The 20907-nt window shown below is 34.3% G+C and overlaps 2 protein-coding genes across 2 annotated transcripts; both read left to right on the forward strand.

Annotated features, from left to right (window-relative positions):
- Window positions 1–1061: 1061 nt before the first annotated feature.
- On the forward strand, window positions 1062–11137 carry LOC132274083 (uncharacterized). The gene is made up of 6 exons (XM_059775246.1): window positions 1062–1194; window positions 1337–1430; window positions 3056–3191; window positions 7198–7335; window positions 7418–7539; window positions 10669–11137. Exons 2-6 carry the CDS (start codon window positions 1387–1389, stop codon window positions 10814–10816), a joined length of 588 nt encoding a protein of 195 aa, XP_059631229.1. The 5' UTR covers window positions 1062–1194; window positions 1337–1386; the 3' UTR covers window positions 10817–11137.
- A 2028-nt stretch (window positions 11138–13165) lies between these two features.
- LOC132272692 (probable rhamnogalacturonate lyase B) lies at window positions 13166–20388 on the forward strand. The gene is made up of 15 exons (XM_059773792.1): window positions 13166–13207; window positions 13817–13938; window positions 14202–14261; window positions 15152–15271; window positions 15370–15489; window positions 16085–16226; window positions 16483–16653; window positions 17013–17168; window positions 17258–17364; window positions 18011–18101; window positions 18220–18364; window positions 18445–18601; window positions 18753–18869; window positions 19637–19763; window positions 19928–20388. Exons 1-15 carry the CDS (start codon window positions 13166–13168, stop codon window positions 20198–20200), a joined length of 1950 nt encoding a protein of 649 aa, XP_059629775.1. The 3' UTR covers window positions 20201–20388.
- The last annotated feature ends 519 nt before the right edge of the window (window positions 20389–20907 follow it).

Consider the following 20907-nt stretch of genomic DNA (forward strand, 5'->3'; position numbering starts at 1 on the left):
AGTAGGTTTGTAAAAATTATGTGGGGTCCATGCATGACACTAGTTGGTTGTAGGGGTGGCAAATTACGAAATGACACGAGTTAAAAGGGTTTGGGTTTAGCATAAACGAGTTTGGGTCATAAAATGATTGACACGATTAACCTGTTTACTTAACCGTGTCGGATTAGGGTTGAGGGGTTCAACCCATATAACCTGTTTACAACCTATTTAACTCAACATGTTATAATAATGAATATGACCTATGTAATATGTTATCCATTTAAACCTAATTACTATGAATAGTTAAGTCATTTCAACATAAGCCTTGTCTATGCCTTATGATTTTTCTTTTTATTTTGAATATTTGGGTTAATTATGACAATTTTTTTATTATTTAGTATTTGATTAAATATTAAATGTCTCGTTTTGATAAATAGGTCATTAAATAAGTTAACACGTTTATTTGTTTAATAAACGAGTTGGGTTAGTATTGAGAATTCTTGACATGATTATTAAATTGGTTGGGTTTGAGTTTGCTTATTTAGTATAATACTCTTACATCGACACGACACGAACACGAATTGCCACCCCTAGTTGGTTGTTATTGGGGGATATATTTTTACACGAAAATATAAAAGAACTACTAGAACTAAAAATAATTAATCTAAAATTTGTATAAATCTATTATAACACATCAGATTTACAAATATATATATATATATATATATATATATGTATACACAACGGTTGGAAATGCTCTAAGAGTAAAGGAAAATAGTTTAATTACTTGTATAATTATATGTCATGTTTGAGAGTATCGATTCGGTGTCGTGGATTTGAAATTGAAGTAAATTTAGTTTAATCTTAATAACAAATCCATTCAAGGTCAAAAATAAAAAATACAAAAGGAGCGTAAAATGATAGAGCCCATGCCCTAGCCCAAGCCAGAGCCCAGGCAGAGACTTTTAGAGTTTGGACCCCAGCATCTATAAAGCCCAACCCACTAATCTTCTCTTTTGAATCCATTGAACTGAGCGTGCTGTCCACGCGCTCGAAGTAGCATATCATATGAAACACCGGTCAAAATCCACAATCGTCAACCTGCTTTCTATTTTGTGCCTTTTTTTTTCCTTATTTATCGATCACACCAAAGAAAAATCTCTCTCTGAATCGAATTTTGATTTTTAGTGGTAAAGCTAAATTCATTAAAAAAAGGTTAGGTTTTATTCGGTAATGATTAATTTTTTACTTGATTCGAAGTTGAATCTTGTTCGATCTCTTCACCTAATTCCAATCTTTGTCTTTTTCGTTTTTTTTGATTTCTTTAAAATCTGATCATTCCTTTTGATTTTTGCAGAGAATTTTGATAAAAAGAAGAAGTTCATTGTGGAAAATTAGAGTGCGCAAATGGAAGTAGTTTCTGATCAGGCCACAAGTGTCTGCAGTCACTGGTATTTGATGAACCCTTGTTCTTAGTTGGAATTTAATGACTATATATGTGTGTGTATATACATTTGAATGCCAAATTAATGTTGCAATTGTAAATTATGTTGTTGTGTTGGTCTCAACTCTTCCTATTTTTTTTTTTTTTTTTTTTTTTTCCCCTTTGTTAGTGATTTGTTTGAAGATCACATGAAATTCAGAATTCTAATATATTGTTGTCTTGACCCCTTTGAGTTTATCTAATGCTGGAAAATCACTGGTTGAGATTTATTTATTTCCTTCGTTTTTTCGAGCAAAGTTATTTTTTGATGCATTAAAAGTTTGTGTGATATAACTAGGGAAAAAAATAAACCGAAGAGTTTGTGTGATGTACAGTTGCTTCCATTATATTATGTTTTTCTTCAGGATTTTATGTTTCCTTTGAATTATTTCTTGTTTCATGTTCCCCTATTCTTTTGGGTCTCAGCAACTTCCTGCTACCCCTTGGTCGATTCCAAGTCATTGTTCATTACATTCACAATCTGATGACTATGACTAAAGTTGCTGAATTTGCATGAGGGCTTCAATATAAACTGCTAAGGAAGACTGTCATTAGCTTTTTGTTTTACTAAGTTGCAACAACATGTACAACAACAAGGCATAAAGGAGACTTAAGCTTCGTCATTATGGCTGGGTCTTCTGTGAATTGTCACGCTTTGATTATTTATTTATACCTATAAAAAAAGACTGAAAATATGAAAAACATATCATGTGTAAGTTTATACAATTTACCAAGTTGCTTGTTAGAGAAACTATTATTTTGTAATCAATTTACCAAGTTGCTTGTATCACATGGTAGTGCAATTCTTTAAATCTATACATCTATTTATTGCAGTTGTTCCGGCCTGCACTCCCCTTTTGGGCGTTTTTCAATGAAATTTACTTATAAAAAAAATCTATACATCTATTTTACGTTAGTATGATATATATTTAGATGGAAAAAGTTGTACAGAGTGTGTAGATATGGCTTTAAACAGCACGATCATCCTTTACGACACATAAAACAGTGGTTTTTGTAAGCTTGTTTGCTTCAATTTTTCTGAAAATAGTTTTCAAGAACAATCTTAGAGAACTACAAATGATTGTTATCTATAATTAGATCTTTTTGACAGTTTTCAGACTCTCAACCAAACGAACTTTTGAATTGTTTTATGTTTTTAAATTCTTCAAAAATAGAGAACTGAACCAAACAGACTGTGATTGTTTTATGTTTTCAGTTCTAATTTAATGAACTCAAAACAGAATACTGTGCGAAGATTCTTATGTCTAACAATTTTTTGAAAAATGAGTTAAAAAAAATCCAGAGAACAAAAAACCTGAACCAAACAGGCCCTATATATACTGATAAGCCACCATTTATATGTTGAAAGACGTTCTGTTACACTTTTAAGTATCAGTTTTCAGTTTGCAATAGTCCTCTAGTTGGGCATCAAATAGTTTGGTTATTCCCAAATCCTTTGGATCATCTATTTTACTCGTCAAATCATCACCTAGTTCAGTTTATTAAGTTATGACTACTATTCTCTGTAGACTCTAATTCAGATGTCCAATGCAAATGATTCACAGCTGATAATGAGAATTGTTATATTCGCAGTGGCAGAGCTATTTCTTCTTCAAATATTGATTTGCATTACGCTCATTGCTCCCGGAATCTAGAAAGATGCAAAGTTTGTGGTGATATGGTTCCTAAAAAACATGCTGAGGAACATTTCTTAAACATTCATGCGCCGGTATGTGAATTTGTCTTACAAAATGTTTATCTGGTGAAATTGTGTGACTTTTATCAAAGGATTTTTCTTCTAGTTCATTTTGGATGAGTGGTTTCTCCATCTTTTATGTTCTATAAATATCTTTGTTTGAAGGGATCTTGCTATCCTGTATGTGATTTTTGTTTTTTTGTTTTTAATTATATTTTATATTATCATAGAGACAAGATATACTTCAATTTATTTAAATGTCAAGATGACAGTTTTCTACGTGTTTCATTTCCGATCCTTGTTTGATAATGATGAAGCAATATAAAAATTTCTCCTTTTAAGAATTTTTTAAATCTCATTTTTCGGAATTCTAGAAAGGTAGGTGTGTATAAAGGTTAAAGTAATAAAAGTTAGCAGTCATGTGATACTTCAAATTGAATGCTTTTGCTATTTTAGACTGATGACTGATCGCCCATGGAAAAAGATACTTGGGACTAAGATTAATTCCCCATCAAATTAGAGTGAATCTAAGAGAAATTGGTACGATAATGTTGTGTAATTTGCAAGTACGAATCAAATTGACTAGTGTTATTAGAAGGCTATAAAGCTGGCTTGCTTCATCAAAGAAATATAAATATATTGTGAACAAGAAGCACCATGAAATTTGCAAAATTAGAATGAGGATGTTGAAATGGACGAGTAGCGATACAAAGAAAGAAAGAAATAAATACAAATGTGGACTTTAGAAGCTAGATGTAACACTAATTGGGGTAGGAAAAGAGGAGAAAGCGTTTTGTAAGATAATTTCATCATGTAACAATTAGCAATGATTGCACTTTATGAGGAGGAGAGATTAGATTAGATTAAAATAAATTTGGGGCAAGAATGAGAAGAAGGCTCTAGATAAATAAACTATGCATGGTAGAATCATGGGGCCTTGCGATTTTTTCTTTTTTATTTTTATTTTTATTGTGGAATATGAATCCACTACAGGTGCCAAGACATTGGCAAAACCAATGTACGTGAGAGTAATACAGCTTATACAAAAAGGGTGAAGAGCATAATCATTGCATAAATAAATTCTACAAAAGAATTTATCGAGAGATGATAGGACTCTACTAGGACTCTAGAAAACCTGCTATAGTAAAAAAGAAGTCTCTTTCAAAGGGTGCACCTATTCCTCGAATGATAGATAAGCAAAGGGGTGCGGGCCATGCGGCACACAGACCTTCCCATCATCTGCCTCGAGCAACTCCTTCTCCAACTCCTCAATACATCAATCAGTCACTAAGCCATAGCCCAGCCAATCCAAAAGGATAGAAGTACTTTGCATATGAAGCACCAGTTAGCCATCCAGAATCACCTCAATTTTTCTTTTTCTTTTTTAATTTTTTTTTTCTCGAATATGTGATTATAGCATTCAAATCACAACTTTGCAGTTTGCGCCCTTGATTGAGTTGAATTTTGATACAGGATTTGTGTGGTTAGCTTGAAGTAGTTTTGGTTTAAAGTTTTGTTGAGTCTAGTTGAGATATTTCAATACTTTTAAACCAGTTGTATTATGAAACAAATGGATTGAAACTTGAAAGATCTACATATTCAGGGAGTCAGATTAAAGTAAGTTGTCAAACACCTTCCAAAATTTATGTAGCCACCGTGATTCATAGAGTGATCCTTAATCTTCTATTGTATGTGCAACTTCAAGGAAATAATAAATATCTTTTGTGTTAATTTTCAATGCTTCTGATAATGTGAAGCTTTTCACATTCTTTGCTTAGTGCACTGATAAAATGCTCGGGCTACCAAGCGTGAAAACACGGGTTCAACGTTGAGAGCAGCCACTTTGTGCAATTAATGCCAAATGTTAGGTCTGTATCCAGTCAATCCCTCCTAGCACTCTTGGCTATTAGGGACAGACTGTTTTTTTGGATGTTGTACCCACAATTTCATAATTCTTCATGACACTTTAAATGATTTTGTATGACTCACCATACCTTTTCCCGATTGGTCACTTCTTTTCTTTTTCTTCAAAAAAAAAAAAAAAAAAAAAAAAAATTCGGTTAATGTTCTCGTGTTTAAAACTTCAAAGGTTCAACTTTGAGGCTTGGATTAAGAAATACCTCTGTAGATGTCCCTGCTTGTAAGCTCTTACTGTGTAAAAATTCCCATTCAAATGTTTTACTTAAGACTCTGCAAACCTAAAGATTTCTGTTTTTATTATTTATTTATTTTTGTCAGGTAAGTACTCACACAAAACCAATGGGCCAGTGGCCCAGTTGTACCAAGCCCCTACCTCTCAAAGGGAGGACAGGGGTGGTTCAAGCCTCCATGGAGGCATGGGTGTGTGAGTACCACCAAAGAAAAAAAAAAAAAAAAGTACTCACACACACATTGCCCATGCCAGGGCTTGAACCCCTCCCCTCCTCTTTGAGGATAGGGAGGTTATACCATTGGGCTAGTGGCCCATTGTTAAAAAGATTTCTGTTTATTAGTCAGTCTTGGGCCCTTGGCAACATTTGCATCTAAGAAAAATTAGAAGAAATATATATATATATATATATATATTATTCTGTTAAGATAGGAGCCAATGCTTGGCGCATGTTAATAGCTTGTGTTGTCAAGCTTGGGAATGCTCAAGTCTCCGGAGCCACTTCATGCACACATTGCTCTACTTTTTCATGTTAGGTCCACATTCCTAGCATGCAGGACAGACACTAAGTCATGACTATTATTTGATAAATACATCAGAAGCTTCAATAGTATCGTTGATATTTGGCTTAGCCCTGGTCTTTGTAAAAAGTAAAATTTTTTGCAGTATTTTAAATATCTACTAGTACAACCTTCGTCCATCTCTCATGCTCCATATATTCAAACTCTCTCTGTTGGCTTCTTGCCCATTATTAGTCTTCACCCCTCTCTCTCTCTCTCTATCTCCAACATATTTTTTATTGAGTATTCATCAAAGTTTCACGAATTAGAGCAAAGATATTTATTTAGACAAAACAATAATTGAATTCTGTCAGTAGTGATGCCCCCAACATGTTTTCTCTATACAAGATACTCATTGCAAGCATTAGCTTTCAAATTGATCTTCCATTGTTGTTGTAAATAATATCAAAAAAGGGGCACATATGAATTCTGATTATGAAATAGGCTGAACAGGAGAAAAATTCTAGGAAAAAATTGTTTTGAAACCTAAATTAGTGGGGGTTATTGGAATATCTAGTTTGTATTAAGTTCAAATTATTTCCTATTATACCACACTAAATTATAGACCATCGTATCTTTTTCTGAAGTTCTAAATCCACGTTCTTGTAGCTGCCTTCTTGTGCTGATACTGCACTAAAATCTAATAATGCTGCTACATAGATCACAAACATTTACCTGATTTGTTCACTTGCTAATCATTTATTATATTCAAAACGGAAGAATCATTTCCCTCATCTGTTTTATCATGTGACATAAGTAGGTTAGCTAATATTGGAGAATAAACTCGATATTCAATCTAGAAAAAATATTCCATTATCAAGAGAGAGAAAATCATTAAGTTCCTAATCAGATCTAGCTGGACAACTATTACCATAAATGACATGCTGTATGCGCACACATTATAATGTAACTCTTGAATATTGTTTCCATAGATTCAGACAGCTTTAACATGTCTAGAAACAAGAAGGGAAATGAAATAGTTGTCTTAAGTCCTCTTTAGCATGGCATGAATTTAATGCTTTCATTGATTAACATTTAGCTAAAATTTTAATAAGAATGAACATGCGAGGTTTGATTGTTAGGGAAGTTTCTTTAGTCGCAAAGACCATTCTTTCATTGGATGTAAGAGCGTTTTAAGTTTTTTTTACTCCAGCTATTTTGAACCATTTACTACTGTGGAATTGTTGAAGCTAGAGATGCAGGTTTTTTGGAGTGGAAAATCCTTAGAGCTTCTTAATTATTTCCTATCTCTATCATTGGGACGAGCTTTTCTCAAGTTGAATAATGTTCTTGCATATAATTGTGTTGGTGACTGCATTGTTTTGGTCAGGTAGCATGTTCACTGTGCAGTGAGACAGTTGAACGTGAAATCTTAGCTCTGCATGAAAGTGAAAATTGCCCCCAAAGGATCGTGACATGTGAGTACTGCGAGTTTCCATTGCCTGCAATTGATCTATTTGAGCATCAGGTAGTAATTGCTAAATGATTTGAAAGTAAAAGTTATAACATCTACTTTGGGTTTGTATAACTATTTTTGGTTGTGATTTCAGGAGGTATGTGGGAATCGGACAGAACATTGTCATCTGTGCAGCAGATATATTAGACTGCGTGAAAGAAATGACCATGAAAGCAGATGCAATGGTGTAATAGATAATACTGCAGAATCTTCTAGGTAAAAATAATTATGATTTGTTTTTATGTTTTTCTATGATTCAAAGCATTACATACTTTTTTTTAGTACTTTATGATGAAATATATCTGCAAGCAAAACCAATGAGCAAGAACTTGCAAATGCTTGGTAATTTTCAAAGGTTCAAAGGCGTACTTGTATTAGGATCATGAGAAGTTATGCCTATCTATCATGCACAGTTTACCCATTTTCCCTAAGGTGTTGCAAAATTTCACGAATTCTAGTTCTATTGAGTTAGCATCAATCTGTAGGATAATGGTTACAAGATGGTAATCAAAATGTAGGCTAAAAGGCTGAACACGATCCATCTGGAAGATTTATTTTGATGAGTGCATTAATATTAGGTGTTTGAACCTTGGGAGCGCTCCTCTCTTGAGTGCCTTGAATGAAATATTACTTACTAAAAAAAAGTAAAAGAAATATATATTAGGTTCTTGAACTCTAGGATGAATGTTGTATATATGCTGATTGTATTCAGGATGTAAGTGCACAATGTTGAACGCTTATATATGATCTAAACAATTTGGGTTGTGTTCAGGTATCCCATGGAATTGGAAAACATTGTTGTGTATTACAGACCATATTAAGGTAAAATGCCTAGATTCTGAATGTGGCCGTAGATGATAATGAGTGCCTTCACCATAACTAATTTGGTGGGTGATTGTTGAGTTTTTCTAGAAATGTTCTTCCAATATCTCATCACCATTTGTGAGATGCCCACCATTTTCTCCAATCCATAGAATTATGATGATGGACTTTAAGGAATATGGGACTCATCAACCTCCAAGGGACATACCATAGTTTGTGCAACCATTCTAAATCATCCTTATGGCGATAAATGAAAACTTATCTGTTGTTTGTCTTGTGCTTGGAATGAGAGAGGAGAAGAAAATAGAGAAATTTTAAAGTTCTTCCCCTCCTTTTTTTTTTTTTTCATTGCTTCTTTTATATTCTCTTCTTGTTCTTCTCTTTTCTCCTACTAAACAAGAGAAGAGAATTTTAAAAGCCCTTTCATTTACTATTTCCTTCTCTCCCTCACTTTTATTTTCTTTTAAGTACCTTCCCTTTTGCTAACTTCTATTTTCCTCTCTCGTACCTTTCCCCATTCTTGAAACAACAGTAATTTATTTACCCTTGATCAATTTTTGATGGTCCATTATAAAAATGAGCCGACCCACAAAACATGTTATAGCTCAAGTTACAACCCATAGAAATCAAACATCTCTCAAAAAATTGTACCCACACTCTCTTCTCTCTCTCTTCCTCTAAACTTTATCTCTGTATGCAGCATTTGTGAATAATCCTCCTAAACTAATTTTCAAATCAAAAAGTCCTCTCATCTACCAAACCGCGCAAATTGCCTGCCTGCAGCACATGGACAACCCTTAATAATTTTTACGGTGAAATGGTCATGTGCACTGCATCTGACATTGAAATTTGGTTTTATGACTATTAATCCCTTTGTAGATGAACGTTTTACCCTTGATTAATTTTTGATGGTCCATTATAAAAATGAACCGACCCACAAAACATGTTATAGCTCAAGTTACAACCCATAGAGATGAAACATTTTTCAAAAAATCGTACCCACACTCTCTTCCTCTAAACTTTATTTCTGTATGCAGCATTTGTGAATAATCCTCCTAAACTAATTTTCAAGTCAAAAAGTCCTCTCATCTACCAAACCGTGCAACTTGCCTGCCTGCAGCGCATCGGACAACCCTTAATTCTTTTTACGGTGAATTGGTCATGTGCATCGCATTTGACATTGAAATTTGGTTTTATGACTATTAATCCCTTTGTAGATGAACATTTTACCCTTGATCAATTTTTGATGGTCCACTATAAAAATGAACCGACCCACAAAACATGTAATAGCTCAAGTTACAACCCATAGAAATCAAACATCTCTCAAAAAATCGTACCCCTTCTCTCTGTTCCTCTAAACTTTATCTGTGTCATTGCTTATATATACACTGTTGCCAACCATGACTGGAAAAACAACTGCGACCGCGATTTGTGCCTTGATCAGTCCACTCATGACAACTAATGGCGATCTTAAGGACCCTTTTCCAAGTTGCCCTCCTCACCACCTCCTACATCTTAAACAGCACAATGACACCCCATCTGGAACAGAACTATTCTTTTGCAACATATAGTCCATCAAGGAATCCGAATCCACCTTCATCCGGTTCAGTGTGAATGCCCTTTCTCATATCTGTCTGGTTGTTCCCAATGTCACAACCTCAAGGACTGGCAACTACTGGACTTGCTGAGTCAAGGACTGAATTTATCAAATTGAAAACCATGCTTGCAGTTGGCCCAATTCTTTTTTATAAGTGCAGTTGGCCCAATTCATTGATGCTTAATTGTTTTCTAGAAACAGTTTATGCTTATCCTAGTGGCATTGTGATTTGGTCCCCTATATAGCGAAGAAAACGTGTTCTTGGATATTCCGAGGATTGGCTATAGAATTCATATGTACTGTTATGATATCTATCCGGAATGTCGTATCTCGATTTCAGGAGAGAGAGAGAGAGAGAGAGAGTGAGAGAGAGAGCACCAACTGAGACGATGAATTGAAGGTGATGTTGACATATACAAGGGTCAGTGATTTTTCCTAAGGACTTGGATGTTCATTTGAGAAACGAAGTGATGAAATGAAGAATTTCATCAGTAAATTATGCAGTTTCACAAGGAAGTCCTTTTGAAAAGTTTTAAGTACAAAATTGTACAACTGTGATCATATGATCTGAATCACCTTGTTCGTGATTATATTTCTTTACAGTACTTTTAACCTGACTTACCTCCTACGAAACTTCTAATTCATTTCACCACATTGTAATTTTCAACATTTGCCATGATCAGCTTTTACTTGCATCACCCGGATTAGAGAGGAACAGACCTCGACTTCACTAAGTAGATGCACTAGGATTCCTGATTATGCCTTCTTAATTGACACTCATTTCTTGTTCTGACATTTTACATGTCCTCATTCATTAACTGTAGGACGTTCTGGTTTCCATAAGATCCATTGAAATTTCTGAAAATTTGTATTACTATGATTTTACTTGCTTTTTCATGGATGCTGTTTATTTGCAATCTCTTTAGGGGCAGAAGGACAGCTGAAAGAGAGCATGGTGATCTGAGAGGGCCTCCACTTGAGTTTTCACGGCGACGCGTAATGTTTACCATTGCAATAAGCACTGCTGTGCTATTAGGTTCGCTATTTTTCCAGGGAAAAATGCAGAATAATTAAGTGCATTAGCAGTGGAGAAAAACGGAGATAATTAAGCGCGGTAGCAGTTGAGGGAAACACATTGGCAGTACATGTTACCTGGATTTGTTATTACAGCATAATGCTATGACTATTGAACTTTTTTGCTTTATGTTAATACTTGGACAGGTAATGCATATCCATTTCCTTATTAGATGATTCACGCCATTCAGTTGCAGTAAATATGCATCTGTAAAGAATTTTTTTTTTTGTAGTATGCATCTGTAAAGTTGAGAACATGTGATGAAAATCTTAACTCTGGAATTTTAGTAGAATTATTGCATGTTGCTTTGTTGACGATAAGTTGCGGTTTAATTTATTGGTTACTTTGCTTGAAATGTGAACTGGATTGAAAGGCATGCATGAGTTGCATTTACTTGAATCCTTAGGTTAGAACAGTTGGTCAGAGGTCACAACACAAGGCAGAGTCCCTTTCTTGAACTCTCTCCACCCCCAAGTCCTCGTGAAATTTCTCATGGTATGTTCGGGAGCACTGAATTGGTGCTTTGGATTTGAGATTGAAGGAAGTTTAGTTCAAAATTTGTACTAAATTTTATCCTATCCTAAATTTAAGGTGCCGATTCGGTGCTACCCGACATAGCATTAGGTTCATCCGGCATACAACTTTCGGGTGTGGGTGTGCACTGAGGTGAATAGTCCTGCCACGAGGATCGATAACAAAAATAGAAAAAACTTGAGCAACCTTTGCTTGACCTAATTTGCCAATTCTTGATGCTAGAGTGTTACGTATTGAAAAGGTGTTGTCATTTTTCAAAAGTTCGAGCAACGATATTTTTCCTATCAGGTTTGACCTCTCAATCTCTCCTTTGTCTTTTGGAATAGAAAGATCATATCATCTGGGCTAACGTCCACTGATAAAGGGTGCTGCAGTTAACTAAGAAAAAACTTTCAAGTATGAATGGTAGCTAGTTAGCTACTAAGATTAACTAAATTTCCAAACAAACCAAAGAAGGAATATTTTGGCTCTACGGGTAGCTAGTTTTGTGGTAAATTGTTGAATGAGGAATGTAAAGGTGGCTTGAGGAATGTTTTCATTTCATATACATGGAAAAAAAGTGAAAATGAGAGCTATCTCATAGTAAGTTCTCTCACTTTGTAGCTAGTTTTTCGCAATATGAATACAGAAAGGGTAGGAGTGGATGTTAGTTTTTATAATTTAGCTCATATATTGGAACGAAAATATAAAATTACACCAAATGTTAAAGGTTTACTAATAATACAAATATGTACATTGAATAACAAATAAACATCTAATGAAAATATTGACAATCACATATATTCTAAAATACATCCCCAAACTCAAACATTTCTAAATGTCCTCAATGAGCATGTTCACATAAAGGCAATTGATTAATTATATTTACAAAAGAGTCCCTACATCATACCATGTCTAGTTTTTTTTTGGAATGCCGTAATTGTCCTTCTTACATGACTCGTTTAATTCTTTTATCCTTCCCTAGAATTCCAATTTGTTCTGAGCCAGAAAGGAAATGGAGGGCTGAGCATAATTAGTGCCAATATTACTTATCAAAAAAATAATAATAATTAGTGCCAATATCTACTCTCCAAAAATTAAATTAATGAAACACAAAAGATAATAGAGCCCTATTTAAGGGTTTGTAAATAGGGTATAGACGGATTAGCGCCTATATCAACTCATATATACAAATCTAAGGCCTCTAACTTCCAAATTAAACAAATTCAATAAATTTCATAAATAACCAAATTATATACTGTAGAATAAATAGGCCAACATAAATAGGCCCATAAATCACATAAATAGCCAAATTAAATAGAATAAATAGGCCTACTAATTCAAAATAAATAAGCCACTAAAAAAAAAAAAAAAAAATGGGCCATATGGAAAACTTATGCAGTAAAGTTTCAAAATCTTTTCAAATTTCCAATAGTCACCCAAAAGGCAAGGATATTGTTGTCATTTACTTACAATTTATTTCTTCGCACGTGACTTGCACCCGTGACTTGCACCCGCCTGTATCTAATTCATTATAAAACAGTTGGCGTCAAAGTAAAAAAAAAAAGTGAACTGAAGAATTTTTGTCTCATCTTCCTGGTGTTATAAGCAACCAAACCAAAGATTCAAACTCAAGCCTTCAAACTGTCATCTTCTCAATCTGAACTTGCAAAAGGTAAGATTGGAATGTTTTTTTTTTTTGGGTTCAAATAATCATGGGTTTTTCTAAATTAATGTAGCAAATGATAATATAAATTCTTTAAAAAAATCAGTAATTGAGACTTTTTGTGCCGGAAAAAAGTTTCAGGAGATAGCTTGGGGCTCAAACAGAGAAAATGGCTGCTTCAGGGGTGCAACTGAATGTTCAAGTTGATCATGTAATTCTCATATTTACTTTCTTTTTTTTCTATGTTCATTATGTATATATAGTTGAAATTAGTGAGTTTGGTTGAAATCATATACATATATTTGTATATATCTTTGTATGTATATGTATGCAATATCGCTCAAACCATTGTGGATTTGGCTGAAAAATATGCTTCAGTGTGCTGTGTGCATGACTGTAAATATATAATGAGTCTTAATTTCAAATCAAAGGAAGAAAAAAAAAAAAAAAACCATGACTTTTAAATAAACTTTAACATAATATAAGTTTATTTTATGTTATTATTAAAAAAATATTTAAAAGGAAATGTTAGTACAACATTTTATATTGCCTTCAAGCCTTGGCGCAAGCCATTTCGTATTGCATTCATCTGATCCTCCCAAACCCCGCAATGGTTATCAAGACTTCAAAAAATATTGTAAAACAGATGATGTCTAAAATTTTAAATTTTTTTTAAGGAAAAAAAAAAAAATCATGTTTTTTATTCTCTGCAATAACATTGTCATAGGAAAATTTTGAAATAAAGTAGTTCAGCATTAGAGTCCTACATTGGTTAATTGTCTGTCACATAATTTAAATGATGCATATGTAATTTGTGCAGGTGGTGATAGATAATGGCATACTCCAACTCACATTATCAAATCCAGGGGGAATTGTCACCGGTATTCAATACAATGGAATCGATAACTTGGTTGAACTTCGCAATCCGGAATTGAATGGAGGGTATGGAAATGGTGTTACAAATGCTCCATAATCTTGAAGCAGTGCTTTTCAAGAAAACCCTAAAATTCAATTTTGTATGGACCTCTAATTAAAAGAAACTTAAATTTGATAGATAATGTTCTGGTACAAATGCATTGTGACATGTTATCTTAAAAGAGTGTATTTTTTATTTTCTGAGTTTCATCAGCTGTTTAGTTTTATTATTGATACAAATGGTAGTTAAATGACTGAATAATAGAATTTATTTTCTATGGAATGTACAGGTTCTGGGACCTTAATTGGAGTGAACCAGACAGTGCAAAGACAAGGGGAAAATTCGATACGTATGTCTCCTTCCCTCTGTCTCTCAAACACACACTTACACACACACAACCAACCACAATTGAAAGGTTTTAAAGTCATGATCAAATGAATTTTCTTAGAGAATTGCTCACCTAATTTTGTTCACCATCCTATATGAAGGGGAAAATTTGATACATAATGTCTCCCTCCCTCTGTCTCTCAAACACACACTCACACACACAAACAACCACAAATTAAAGGTTTAAAAGTCATGATCAAATGATTCTTCTTAGAGAATTTCTCACCTAATTTTGTTCACCATCTTATATGTCGAATAATTTCGAAACTAATGGAGGAAATGAATTCAGTTCTTTTTTTTCCTTGGTTCCCCTGAAGAACTATTGGGAGACTTTTAGGTGTTAGGAGCAGAAATCGATTTCTTATCTAGCTAAGAATTTCCTATCTGGTGCTTGTTTACTGAGACTAAATATGATAACTTTGATCACTAGAAGTTTATAATAATTTGATATGGTGACCCAAATCTAGTTCATTGTTGTTCACTATAGTAAAGTGCTAATGTGACATCCAATATGGTGACAATTATGCTGTATATTTAATAAAAAGAACAAAAAGAAGTTCATAAAATAATTAGAAATAAATTCAGAAAAAACCTCTTTAAAACATTACATTTATCAATTCCCTAACAACTCTACCTCATTTTGTTTTTTGGAGTTTTTCCAAATGTTTTGAATTTTGCCCCTTCCTTTTATGTATTGTTTATTGATTAATCTCCAATTCCATGTTTTATGAACCAAAAATTTCGGAAATTCAAATTCTTCCCTATGATTTTATACATAAATTGGGCTAGTGTCTAAATAACTTTCTTCTATACTAAAGCTAGTATTCAGAACCTAGAATGATTATAATGCAGGATTGAAGGGACAATTTTTAAGGTTATAGTGGAGAATGAGGAACAGGTAGAGCTCTCATTCACACGACCATGGGATCCTTCGCTCCGGGACAAGCAAGCCCCCTTACACATAGAAAAAAGGTTCATGCTTAAATCTCAAATATTTATTTATTTATTATTTCACTGTTATTGTTGATTAATTGACAGCGATGATGATGGCGGTGGTGATGATATTTTAGGTTTATAATGCTTTGCGATTCCTCGGGATTCTACAGCTATGCCATTTTTGAACACTCGGAGGACATGCCTGCTTTCAACCTCAACACAACCAGGATTGCCTTCATGCTCAACAAAGACAAGTACACAACAAACTTTTGCCATCTTCTTTTTTTAATCAAATTACATAATGCCTTTTAAAATAAAATTGCATAGCATAAGTAACATGTTGAAAAATAGAGACTCATTGAAAAAGCTTTTCCTAACAGCCAATTGAATTATGTTTAAAGCAATTTGTATGAAAGTCTCTGTTAATAGAACAAAACCTTTTTTGTCCATCATAGAAAAACTATACAATAAAATATAAATAATCACCATGCACTTGTTTGGTTGTTGAAATTTCGACCCTTTTTTACTAGTGTTGTGAAAATTGAACCCGAACACTCATGTTTTTTACTTGCCATAATTGAGAAGTTGATGAAATGTGCAAATAATGAATTATGTTCCTCATTTTGGCTCTCAATTCATGTTTATGATAATGTGTAAGCTCCATGCAAACTGACCGATTTATTCGTACACTGATCTGAATCTTGATCTGCTCTCCTAGTGACAGAATTACACATAATTTGTTTTGGTGGAAAGTCTATACAGAAAATATGTAGTACGCCAACTGCATTGACATACTCAAAGGGAAAAATTAAAAATAGATTTTCACATTGGTGTATTTTGAGCCTACAGGTTCCATTACATGGCTGTAGCAGATAACAGGCAACGATACATGCCCCAGCCGGAGGATCGAATGCCAGGAAGAGGTCAAGAACTGGCCTACCCGGAAGCAATGCTACTTGTCAACCCCCTAGAGCCAGAATTCAAAGGAGAGGTAATTATTTTTCACTCATTTTCATCAGGAAAAAAAAAAACACATTTCATGAATTGTTTTTTTTTTTTTTTTTTTTTTTTTCAGCATTTAATGTTGCTGATTAAATGACACATTCTTGCTCTCCTACATACACAATTGAGTTTATCATCCAAAAAGGAATTAATTAAGAATGATTTTTTTCCCTATGAGAAATTAGAATAATTATAAAGGCAGGAAAGGAAAATGTAACATGTTTTGATTGATTTCTGATGTTCAGGTGGATGATAAGTACCAATACTCATGTGAGAACAGAGATAACAAGGTTCACGGGTGGATATGCTTTGACCCGCCCGTGGGGTTCTGGCAAATCACACCTAGTAATGAGTTCAGAACTGGTGGACCATTCAAACAGGACCTAACTTCCCATGTGAACCCATCAACCCTTGCTGTATGTCACCGATAACCATTTTCTCCACTTGGTTGAAGTGGATAGATTTTATGCTATGTTCATTTGCAAGGAATCGGAATTGGGAAAATTTTAAATTAATTTTTCTCCAATTCCAATTCCAATTCCAAGGCACCAATTCCATGCAACCGAACATAGCATGTGTATTTTGTTTAGTATTACTTTCAGCATCATTAATGTGAAGGTTGTATTATACAACAAGATGTGGCTGTGACATTTTTAGCAGTGTTCTTAACAACAATTGATATGGTGGTAGCATGTGCATGAAATGTACCAGTAATTAGTGTCATGAGTTTAGTAAATATTGCTAATTAATACATTTGATCAAAATTTTGTGACAGATATTTATCACTTCTCATTACGCGGGAGAGGATCTTGTGGTAAAATTAGGACATGGTGAGGTGTGGAAGAAAGTTCTTGGTCCTGTTTTTATTCATCTTAACTCTGTGCTGGATAGAAACAATGCGCTTTTGCTCTGGAAAAATGCAAAGGAACAGGTTTGGCATCGAAAATCTTCTTGTTTATATTTTGGAAACAATAGTACTATGACTTTTAAATATGAACGCTGGTGCAAAATAATCTTCAGATGAATATTGAAGTCCAAAGCTGGCCCTACAGTTTCCCAGCTTCCGAAGATTTCCCACCGTCTGATCAAAGGGGTACAATTAGGGGCAAATTACAAGTCCAAGACAGGTGTGAACCCATTCCTTATTTTTTTTTATTTTTTATTTTTATTTTTTCCTGAGCTTCTCTTGATTGCATTATATAACCTGGACTTAAATTGTTTGTTATTTAGATTACTTTGCTTTTGGTACTTGAAATTCTTAGAAGTCCTGCTCATTTAAATTTCAGAAAAGACCATTAGAAGAACTCTCACCACAATAAGAAAATATATATTACTAAAGTGTTAAGTAACTGATAGAAATTCATTAGAATTATTGTTATTATAATTAATATGAGATGGACAATGTTGTGAAAAATGGCATGTGTACTTGTTGTAATTGTTGGATCGATCCTAGTTTATCATTTCATAGAAGATAAGAGTGGATGTGCATAACTGATTTTTAGCTTACACAGAACTATTGTCATTGTAATTTGCAGCATTAGATGTAATTTCAGGAATGACTCAGGTGTGTTTTTGTTACCATTCCGGTGAGGCTGTAGAAAGCCCATTGGCTAATTATCGAACGAGTTCCAACTAAAATTGTACATAAGAATATGTGTCCTGAAACAGATCACCACTCTTACTATTTTTTATTTTTCTTTCCATTTCTTCATTTCATTGTTTTTGCCTGGTACAGTAATTTTGATCTAATGTAATCTAATTAAACTTGTTTAGATATATTAGCATGGACTATATTCCAGCAAACGGCGCCTACGTTGGGTTAGCCCCTCCCGGAGATGTTGGATCATGGCAAAGAGAATGCAAGGTTATCTTATGATACCATACATGTTAGGGATACAGAAAAAGGACTTTGTTTATTAATTTCTTGTGCAGACCATGCTTAATAATACTCTTGTTATTTCTTATGTGTAACATTATATCAGGGATACCAATTTTGGACCACAGCAGATACAGAAGGCTACTTTACTATCAAGAATATACGTGCAGACGACTACAATCTTTATGCATGGGTCCCTGGTTTTATAGGAGATTACCGTTATAGCGATGTTTCTATTACCATAACCTCAGGTTCTAACTTATCACTAACTCTTTCAAGTTCAACTATTGAATTAAGGCATTTTGCGAATTTCAATTCTCTGTTAGAGCAGGGTGTGACATTGATATGGGCAATCTTGTGTATCAACCTCCAAGAGATGGGCCAACATTGTGGGAAATTGGCATCCCCGATCGTTCTGCTGCAGAATTTTACATTCCTGATCCTAGTCCAAAGTATATTAACAAGCTTTACATCAACCATCCCGACAGGTTTAGCTCTCCCTATTACCAAATTTTGGATAGTCAAAAGAGAAGTTTTTAGTGTAGTTATAAATAATTTAGTCAACTGATTTGCTTAGTTACCAAAAAATAAATAAAATTATTTGGTTTAATCATGTTGATCATCTTCCTCTGAGTACAGGTTTAGGCAGTATGGATTATGGGAGAGATATGCCGATCTATATCCCGATCAAGATCTGATTTACACTGTTGGCATTAGTGACTACAAAAAGGATTGGTTTTTTGCTCAAGTAACCAGGTATCTTTCCTTGGACTTTAGTTTTGTTTGACTATAAGGTTATTAGTTCCAATCCTTATGATTTTTCCGAAAGGTCAATGCCTTCATGTAGTGGAAATGAGAATGGTAAGATGAATAAGCAGAGTGACTAGGAGAGATAAGGTCACTAATGAGAGTATGAGAGAAAAATTAGGTGTATCACCTACTGGTGAGAAAATTAGAGAGAGTAGACTTAGATGGTTTGGGCATATATAACGGAGACCTAGAGACGCGTTGAATAAGAGGGAAAGACTAGTTGTAATAGAAGGTAAGAGATAGAGATGGCGGCCAAAAATAACATGGGATGAGATTATTAAAATCACTTTAAGAAGTTAAACGTGGTAGGGGAAATGACATGTAATAGGAAAGAGTGGAGAGAATTCATGCGGCCGATCTCATTCATATGGGAACTAAGGCAAGGATGATGATGATGTAAGAATAGGATGGATGATAAGTGTATGTCGTTTGTTAGTAAATGCAACTTAACTTTGGTTGATCTGTCATTGTGAAAATGGCAAACTGAACCCCAAGGGTGGCCCAGGTGGGTATGAACTTGGCTCTGGTGCCTCGGGAAGCATCAAGTCTAAGGTTCGACTCCTCTTGGATGCAAAAAATTCCTTGAAGTGAAAAATGGCAAACTGTGTTGCTAGTGATTCCCTTCTTGACTATTTCATAATACTGGCTAATGGTTTCTCCAATTAACTAATTGTTGCTAGATGTTTAAAAAATTATTGTATCTTGCATTGCAGGAAAACTGGTGATAAGACATATAAAGGAACTACATGGCAAATCAAGTTCAAACTTGGCAATGTGGATCAAAGAGGAACCTACAAATTGCGACTGGCACTTGCATGTGCGCATCAATCTGAGTTGCAGGTATGAATGGCATGAATTTATATCATGTTGGTCCTTAGAAAATTCACACAGTTCACACAGTATGAGAAATCTGTGGTTCTTTTCTCTAGCTCCCTTTACTTTTCATTTCCATAAAAAAAAACATAGGGTACAATAATTGACACTAGTATTGAATTTTCTCAAAGGTTAGGATTAATGATCCAGAAGCAAACCCTCCTCTATTTTCAAGTGGTGTAATTGGGAAGGACAATGCTATAGCAAGACATGGCATTCATGGGCTCTATTGGCTGTTCAATGTGGACATACCGGGCGCTAAACTCGTGCAAGGGAACAACACCATGTATTTGACACAAGCAAGGAACACTAGCCCTTTCCAAGGGATCATGTATGATTATATTCGTTTCGAAGGTGTGTCCGGATCCTCTGCTGTAACCAACAACTGCTGTAGTGTGATGTAAAAACTTTTAACACACTTAAAATTCATTTTCAGCACATTTGTTCTAGATCTCAGGAGATGATGCATGTGTTGAAACACGTTTAACTGTGTTGAAATCTGTTTTCAAAGTCGTTATTTCTAGTTTCAACACACTTAAATTGTGTTTCAAAAGTATTGAAATTGCGTTGAAAAACACTACAGCACGCTACAGCAGGCTGAATCATGATTTCTAGTAATCAATTGTTCATGTTTAGGCTGTTTATGATTTATGATCTGTGGCTCTGTGCTCTTCTTCATACTACATTTGTGCATGTAGTTTATCAAGAAATGAATGAGGCCTCACTAAAATGGTTATATTATTATTTTTCGGTAAATAATCACTAAGAATTAATATTTCACTAATAAGCATAAAATCTTGCTACAAAATTCAACACAGCTAAAACTAAATGTCAGATATGTTCTTTGCTATACCTAGAACCTGGCACTGGGTTGGTCAGGGTCCATGCCTGCACTGATTCATAATAAAATTCAAAAATAAAACATAAATCAAATGAACATACAAAGGGTTCAAGAACCATCATACGAGGAGCTTCCCACTTGCCTGTTAGTTAGTGATTGGTCAGAACCATATGGTCCCTTGGCCATGTAATAATTTTTTTTAGTATAGGAGAGGAATGGGAGTTTAACAACATTTTTCTTTTCATTGATTGAATATTGAGAACAGCAACC

This window comes from Cornus florida, unplaced genomic scaffold (genome assembly GCF_030987335.1).
Source record: "Cornus florida cultivar Cherokee Brave unplaced genomic scaffold, ASM3098733v1 CherokeeBrave_3.0.0_Hap2_Chr09, whole genome shotgun sequence".
NCBI lineage: Eukaryota > Viridiplantae > Streptophyta > Magnoliopsida > Cornales > Cornaceae > Cornus > Cornus florida.

Excerpts from the sequence above, each read along its gene's own strand:
- LOC132274083 (XM_059775246.1), top strand. The coding sequence starts at position 1,387 with ATGGAAGTAGTTTCTGATCAGGCCACAAGTGTCTGCAGTCACTG. Across the intron at positions 1,431-3,055 it reads ACAAGTGTCTGCAGTCACTG|TGGCAGAGCTATTTCTTCTT; the intron begins GTATTTGATGAA and ends TTATATTCGCAG. Across the intron at positions 3,192-7,197 it reads TCTTAAACATTCATGCGCCG|GTAGCATGTTCACTGTGCAG; the intron begins GTATGTGAATTT and ends TGTTTTGGTCAG.
- LOC132272692 (XM_059773792.1), top strand. The coding sequence starts at position 13,166 with ATGGCTGCTTCAGGGGTGCAACTGAATGTTCAAGTTGATCAT. Across the intron at positions 16,654-17,012 it reads TGAACCCATCAACCCTTGCT|ATATTTATCACTTCTCATTA; the intron begins GTATGTCACCGA and ends ATTTTGTGACAG. Across the intron at positions 18,870-19,636 it reads TTTTTTGCTCAAGTAACCAG|GAAAACTGGTGATAAGACAT; the intron begins GTATCTTTCCTT and ends CTTGCATTGCAG.